The sequence below is a fragment of the Phocoena sinus genome, chromosome 20 (genome assembly GCF_008692025.1).
Source record: "Phocoena sinus isolate mPhoSin1 chromosome 20, mPhoSin1.pri, whole genome shotgun sequence".
Classification (NCBI taxonomy): Eukaryota; Metazoa; Chordata; class Mammalia; order Artiodactyla; family Phocoenidae; genus Phocoena; species Phocoena sinus.
The window spans coordinates 53,841,564-53,848,497 of NC_045782.1; the positions used below are offsets into that span (position 1 = coordinate 53,841,564).

At 49.2% G+C, this 6,934-nt stretch overlaps 1 protein-coding gene across 19 annotated transcripts in view; it reads left to right on the forward strand.

Annotated features, from left to right (window-relative positions):
• Positions 1–2,701, forward strand: part of SLC39A11 (solute carrier family 39 member 11) — a 431,349-nt gene extending 428,648 nt beyond the window's left edge. For all 19 annotated transcript variants that reach the window (XM_032618000.1, XM_032618004.1, XM_032618009.1 and 16 more), the window contains one exon: positions 1,036–2,701. In XM_032618000.1, the coding sequence (XP_032473891.1) occupies positions 1,036–1,114 (79 nt within the window). In that variant the 3' untranslated portion in view covers positions 1,115–2,701. The remainder of the gene's footprint in view (positions 1–1,035) is intronic.
• The last annotated feature ends 4,233 nt before the right edge of the window (positions 2,702–6,934 follow it).

The following is a 6,934-nucleotide window of genomic DNA, read 5'->3' on the forward strand; positions in this document are numbered from 1 at the left end:
AGAGTCAGACCAGGTCATATTAGGCAGTGGCATACATGGCCTGCCCTCCACCCCCAATGAAACAGACTATTATTTTCTTATATTCTCTCTCTCTCTCTCTTTAGATTTTTCTGGGGCTGGAATGAGGGAGAAGTGAGCTCTTAAATGTTGACCACAGCTATTCATTCAGGTTCTCTAAAAGAGGAATAACGGACAGGTGGGTGGAGAGTCAGACCAGGTCATATTAGGCAGTGGCATACATGCCCTGCCCTCCACCCCCAATGAAACAGACTATTATTTTCTTATATTCTCTCTCTCTCTCTCTTTAGATTTTTCTGGGGCTGGAATGAGGGAGAAGTGAGCTCTTAAATGTTGACCACAGCTATTCATTCAGGTTCTCATTGTCTAGCTATAGGCCAAGTGTTGGGGATGGAGGATTCCTCTCTTTGTTTCGTTTTGGTTTTTATAGAAGAATGATTTTGAGGCTAGTGTTCAAGGTCAGATTATATAATATCTGCAGGAAATCATCGCTGCTTTTTATTATTCAAGCATGGATTGCAGAGCCATGATGGGTGACCTTGAGTAAGTTACTTACTTCTCTATGCCTCAGTTTCCCCAGAATAAAATGAGGGTAATAATAGTACTGATTTCATGTGTTTATCCTTTGGTATTACATGAGTTAGTCAGTTTGCCTGGCATATATATAGTAAGCCCCAATAAATGATACTTACTATTTATTGAAGCGTAGTTAATTTACAATGTCATGTTAGTTTCACGGGTACAGGAAAGTGATTCCGTTATACATAGATAGATAGATATTCTTTTTCCGATTCTTTTCCGTTATAGGTTATTACAAGATACCGAATATAGTTCTCTGTGCTATATAGTAGGTCCTTGTTTATTTTATAAATAGTAGTGCATCTGTTAATCCCAAGTCAATATTATTATTATTAACGGTAGTAACGTATTTCTCTTGGAACTGGACATTGTGGAGGATGCTTTCAGCCTGGACGCTGTCCCGCAGTGCATCAAAGTCTTCCTTTTCTTCCCTCCTAGTGGTAACGGGAAACTGGCATCCTGGGCCTCCATCCTGGGTTTTGTGGTGATGATGTCGTTGGATGTTGGTCTGGGCTAGTTGCTGAAGTGCCTCGGACCCCAGGAAAGGCAGCACGAGGAAACAGCCAGGATTGGCTTCTTCAGGACCACAGCCTCTTTCTTCACATCAAAACGTTTTTCCTTTCTCTCCTTTTTGTCTCATTACCCTGATTGACTCTGATCATGACAATTTTTAGTTTTCTTTTAAGGGAGTTAGTGGTTTTATTTGGAATTTCCGGTAGTCACGGAACTACAGATTTTTGCTTGGCCACTACTTGGACTCTTTCTTCGGTGGGAAAACCAAGGACCTACAGATCAGGGAAGTCTCTGCTTTTGCACCTTTGGCCTCCCTCACTGGACTCAATGGCAACTCCTCAAGGTCACCTACAGAAGCAAGCTCCCAAGAGAGAGGTCTCCCAAGCATCTTTGCCTAGTGACTCAGAGCAGAGTGGCCAGGACAGCTCTTGTCTGTCCTTCCCGATCTTTTACCGTTGATCCTCTGTCCATCAAGACTCGAACAGCAGCATCGTGGACAAAGCAACCTACTTCCCAAGGCCCAAGGAGGAACATACCTTCTTCTGCCTCCCCCGAGGGGGAGGCTGCATGGGGTGAGACACAGACAAAGGGAAGAAAAGCAGCTAGTCTTTCTCTCTCTCTCTTTTTTTAGGCAAAGATTGACACTATTGAAGTTAAGGGAATTAGGACGACTGTGAACACACAGTGAGCCCTGTGAAAAGAGGACAGGGTGGAGCTTTGATCAGAGACCTCTGCTCTCTCTGGATTCCAAGAGCAAACCGGTTTGCCGTGGTTTCCAAGTCCCCTAGACATGTGTTTTGATAAGCTTATAGGCTTCATTTTTCTAAGAGACTTGGGGACACCAGCAGACTGCTAGAACTCAACCCCTTCATTTACCTACGGAGGGAGCCACTTAAGCTCATTTAAGTGAACGAAAGACATTTGGAATCTGCACTGGGTCCTTCTCTGTTGACTATTCGGTAACTTACAACGTGACCCAGAGCTCTTAAGCTGCTGTGCTGGATTTTGGCCAGAGAGCTCAGGATAAGAAAGGAAAAGGGGTAGGAAACGAAGAGGTATTTTTAACATTTCCCTTTTAAAGTAAACTTGAGACAAATCATCATTCTAAAATGGCCCTAAAGAATGACTTGAACGAGACTACTCCCTTATCCACACAGCTTCTCCATCAGGGGTGACATAACTTGTCTGCTTCCAACATAGCTCAGGCCTGCCGTCCTCACTGGTCATAGGAGCCTTTGGGACCTTGAGTGGGCTCTGCTGACAAGGCAGGCAGCCCAGGAGGCAGGTATTCAGACAGTGTGTGATCAATGCCTGCCCTGCGTTTACATGTCTCATTGCTGCCAAGGGTGAATACTCTGTTCTGGGAATGCCCTATAACCCTACGCTAGATCTATGTTCGTTCTTCCGGAGCACTGATGATCAAAATCGAAGACACATTCAGAGGTTTGATTGGTGGAGATTCGTTGGTTTGGTGGTTGGCGTATGGGTATTTTTATGTCTTTGTATGTCGTTCTATATAATGCAGACTTCTTTCTGATGGACAAGACCTCATAACTGTGATTAATACCAATAAAGGGGATATTGTTGTGGATGACCTGTGCTACGTCCAGTCCTTTTCAAAAGGCTGCTTCTTTCCAGGGTTGATCATATAAGAGCTAACTAAAGTTAGTCCTAGTATCTACCCTACCCAACACCAGGAGAAGCAAAGGAAGGAGTGCACACGAGAAGGGCTAGCTAGATTCATGGTTGCAGACAACAGCATCCAACTCCAGCTTACTTAGGCAAAGAATTTAATGGAAGGTTATCAGGGAGCTAATAGGATCTATAGAGAATCGGGCTTGAAAATGGGTTGGATCCAAGAAAACTATAGAGGTCTGGGACTATGGCCCAATCGCATCTCAAAAACAGCTTGATTTGGAATGCCGTGGTCCCTCGAAACTGGACCATTACTCAGACTGCTGCCATCACCACCATGGGAAGGAGCTCTAAAGTGACCCTGATTCTCTGTGTCCTGGCTTCACGTTCAGCGTTCTGAGCAGGGCAGGACCATCTAGCTGGCACAGTTTAGATCCTGTGCCCAGGAACTAACCGGTCTTGTCCTCTTATTAAGACTCACATAATAATGGATTTGCCAGTTTGGGGAATGAGTTCAGATGGTGGAGAGCCAAAAGAAGAAAAAAGTAAGTTTATGACAGCCTCACTGTTTTGCTGTTCGACATCTACATATACTTTGATTCTTCGGTTTTGTCTTAAAAACAAAAACAAACAAACAAAACTTCCTGCTTAGATAACGGAGCTGTCCCGAAACTTCAGAATTCCCCTTTCCCCCAGTGGCTAGCTGCCCAGTGGTGGAACACTCCCTTCTTGGATTCAAACAGTCTTAACCAGGTGGAGCCCAACGTTGAAGAGAGTGTGTCATTTGGTAAAATGGGGGTGGCACCATCCCCACTCTCCCTTCTTCCAGACCTGCCTAATCTGGCTACGGGAGAAATAACACCACATGTTGAATACTCATTCTGAACAAACACCCATCTTAGCCAACAGTAGCTCCACCTCATTAGATACTGTCTCCTAGCTAGTCATAAAACCAAATCTTTATTAATTCGTGTCACAGTTCAAAACAGATGATTGTTTCTGGACGGTGGGATCAAATTCCAAGGATATCTGCTTGTTGCCTCCCCTGTTTGACTGTAAAGTGGATCCCTTGGTCAGAACTAATGTTATAGGATGCCACGATGATAGGACGGACAGGAAGGCTATTCTAAATCCAGACATATGAGCCTGCCTCTTCCATAACGGAAGAGGTCCAAAGTAATCAGTCTGCAGCCAAGCAGTGTGTGGGACCATTGGAGTGTCATCAGTATCCGGGGTCAGGGGTCAATCACCGATCCTATGTGCACTCATTGGCCAGGTCTGACGGATGATGGACAGCCAAGTGGTTGAATCCATGCATTGTTCCATCTTTGGCAACATGGCCACTTTTATTCTTGAATCAGTTGAGAAGGCAACGATGTCCCCGGGGAAAGAAACTGTCATTTGTAGATAGGCTTGGCCACTTACTTAGTAAGAGTCTCCTCCGCAGTAGAGACTATGGGTGACCTTTCACTCGAGGGACAATTATTTCCACACTTGCCCTTTCCTGAGGGGCGCAGCCATCTCTGCCTCCCCAAACGTCTCTGTCACCAGACCTCTAATCTTGCTTCTTTCCAGTGCTTGACCATTTGGCCAGACCATTTGTCGCAGTTCATAAGCTGGTGTAGCTTCTTGCATCAAATCATCTTTCCTTCCAGGCAAAGCGGACGTAGAAATGTGTGCTTAGAATTCTCCCCACTGGGAGGTCTTCTCTTCACCTGCTACCCTCAGTGGAACTCTAACACCACAGATGGGGCCGGCATATCAGCAGAGCCATTGGTAAACTAGGCTCAGCAGTCTGTCCTCTCTCAGTCACTTGGAAACTGTCTTTTTTTAAAGCTGCTAGCACCACTTACCAGGACTGCCTCTCGTCTCTCAGATCCCTGACTGTCTGATGGCAGAAACATCTCATTCCCTCAAGACTTTGCCTTTGATGGACACCTTGACTCATCCCAGGGGACAGGTATGGGACGTGGGGAAGGGAAGTGGGGGAAGGTATGGGCGTCTGGATCTTCTCTGGGGACATTCTCATCCTGCCGTGCTGACGGTGGGACCGGAAGGCCGTTGGTTAGACTGCGCCAGGCAGGGTGCTTCCCGCCCTCATCATCTCCTTGAGTCCTCCTTGACTTCTATATTATAACTGCACTTGAACAGCGAGGCCGGGGAGGTCCAGGAGTCTTACTCGCCAGGGTGGCGCTGGGCAGCGGCAGAGTCGTTTCTGCTTTGCGCGGAAGATGCCCAAATTGACTTCCCGACCCCTCTCCTTAGGGCTTTCTTGATGCAACATCCTGCACACCTCCACCTTCCACAAAAGTTGGTTGAATCCGTGAAAGGTGGCTAAATGGGAGCCCAGGGGCTGTTCGCCTTTTTTTTCCTTTTAAATTGGGGTATGATTACACATACGAAAGGCACCGATCTTCTGTGTTTACAGCACTCGGGATCGGCCCTGCGGCAGGGTCTTCCAGAGGCGCGGGTTCCCCAGCTCTCGGGTCCCATCTCCGCCTGGCTACTGTCCTGGGCCCGACTGGCCTGCCCGCAGGTGTGCTCCCAGCGCGGCCGCGCGTTCCCGGGGCGCAGCGCAGAGGATCTCCCGCTGGTGCCCGGGCGCGGCGCTGTTCACTTGCTTGGGGCGGGGGCGGGGGCGGGCCCGCGGGTGGGCGGGGCTTCGCACGCACGCTGCCCGCTGCGTTCCCGGCGCCCCGGGACCCGCCTCCTTCCGTCGTCCGCCCGCGGAGGGTCGCAACCATTTTCGCGTGTGACGCCGCTGGGCTACCGCGGGGCCAGTCCACTCCACCAAAGGGACCCGTGGTTTCCCGGGGCTCCTGCCGACTGCGGCTGGTCACTCCCAGCTTGTCTCCTCCGATGATGGACCCGGGTTTGGGTGAATTTGGAGTTTGTGTAATTTGAGGAAAAACAGTACTCGAGTACAAAACACAAAATTAGGCCCAGAGCTTTGGAGGGGCGCCTGTGAGCCAGCGTCCCTGCAGTTCAGGCTTCGCTGGCTTTGAGGTAGGTGCACCTCTGGTCCCCGTGCGTGCTTTAAATTTACCCCGCTTGCCTGGGGGGCGGGGAGGCCTGCAGTCCTAGGGGGTGTCGAGGCGTCAGCAAAAACACTAGTCCTCTGTAGTGAGTTCATGTTTTGACCATCTTTCTAACACAGCTCAGCCCTGCAGCGTGTTCCTAGCAGGAGGAGGTTCCTCCAGGCGGGTTTAGTTCTTCCTCCTGGAGAGTGGACTGGTTCCCCTCCCTCCAGCAAAGGGGCCTTACATGGCCACCGTCTGTCCCCAAGAGCTGTCACTGAGAGGTCTGCAGCTTCTGTTGGGGCTGCACAGCCTCAGGGCCCCCCAGTATCCTTAGGGCACTTGCTGCTGCCTTCTGTTCCAAGACATGGAAGACGTGGGTGGATGGATGAGCTAAAAGGGCAACGGGATTATGTGGCCCAAAGACAGGCACATACGATTCTTTGTGCAGGGTAAACCTTGGAACCTGAATCCCAGCGTCCCTGCACCCCATGATCCTTCCCCTAGTTAGAAGATCAGACTGGAAATTGTGTGGGATCTTTTCTGATGTAGCCCCCATTCTCTGGCAAACTATGAGCCATAAAATTAATGTCTCTCACTGGCCTGTCTCCAACCAGCAGGGAGGGGTATGGGTCTAGGCTCTTTGGAGCTGGTGAGGACCCAGCCCTGGGGATTAAGGCCAGGCTAGCATCTCCCTCCACTGATGCGGGAGCCATGACCTCCAAGAAGCCCAGGATGTGCCAGGGAAGAATGAAAATACAGCACAAGCTGGGAGGGTGGCGGGGACGGTGGGGTGGGGGAACGTGCAGAGAGAGGAGAGGCCCTTAGCCGTTTTTTTTCAGCTTTCCAGATGTGCGGTAAGGGTGTGACAGGTGTCTCGGACCATTGCCTTTTAGGGATAGAGTTCCATATGCACTGGGGTCTGCAGTCTACGTTGGTCACTACCACACCCTGGAAGGTGTCCCATGGGAAAGAACGATGAACTGATGTAAGGTGAGTACAAAGGTTTGCTTGAACGGGAGCCTGCTCCCTTCCTGCTTTTTCAGTGAAAATGCTGATTGAACTTAATGTGTGAAATTATAAGGAACGTAAAAGCGTTCGTGTGCTACGAGCCTACAATACAGGTTGCAGGAAAAAAGACTGCTCTTAAATAAACGGTTCGTGAATCTGCA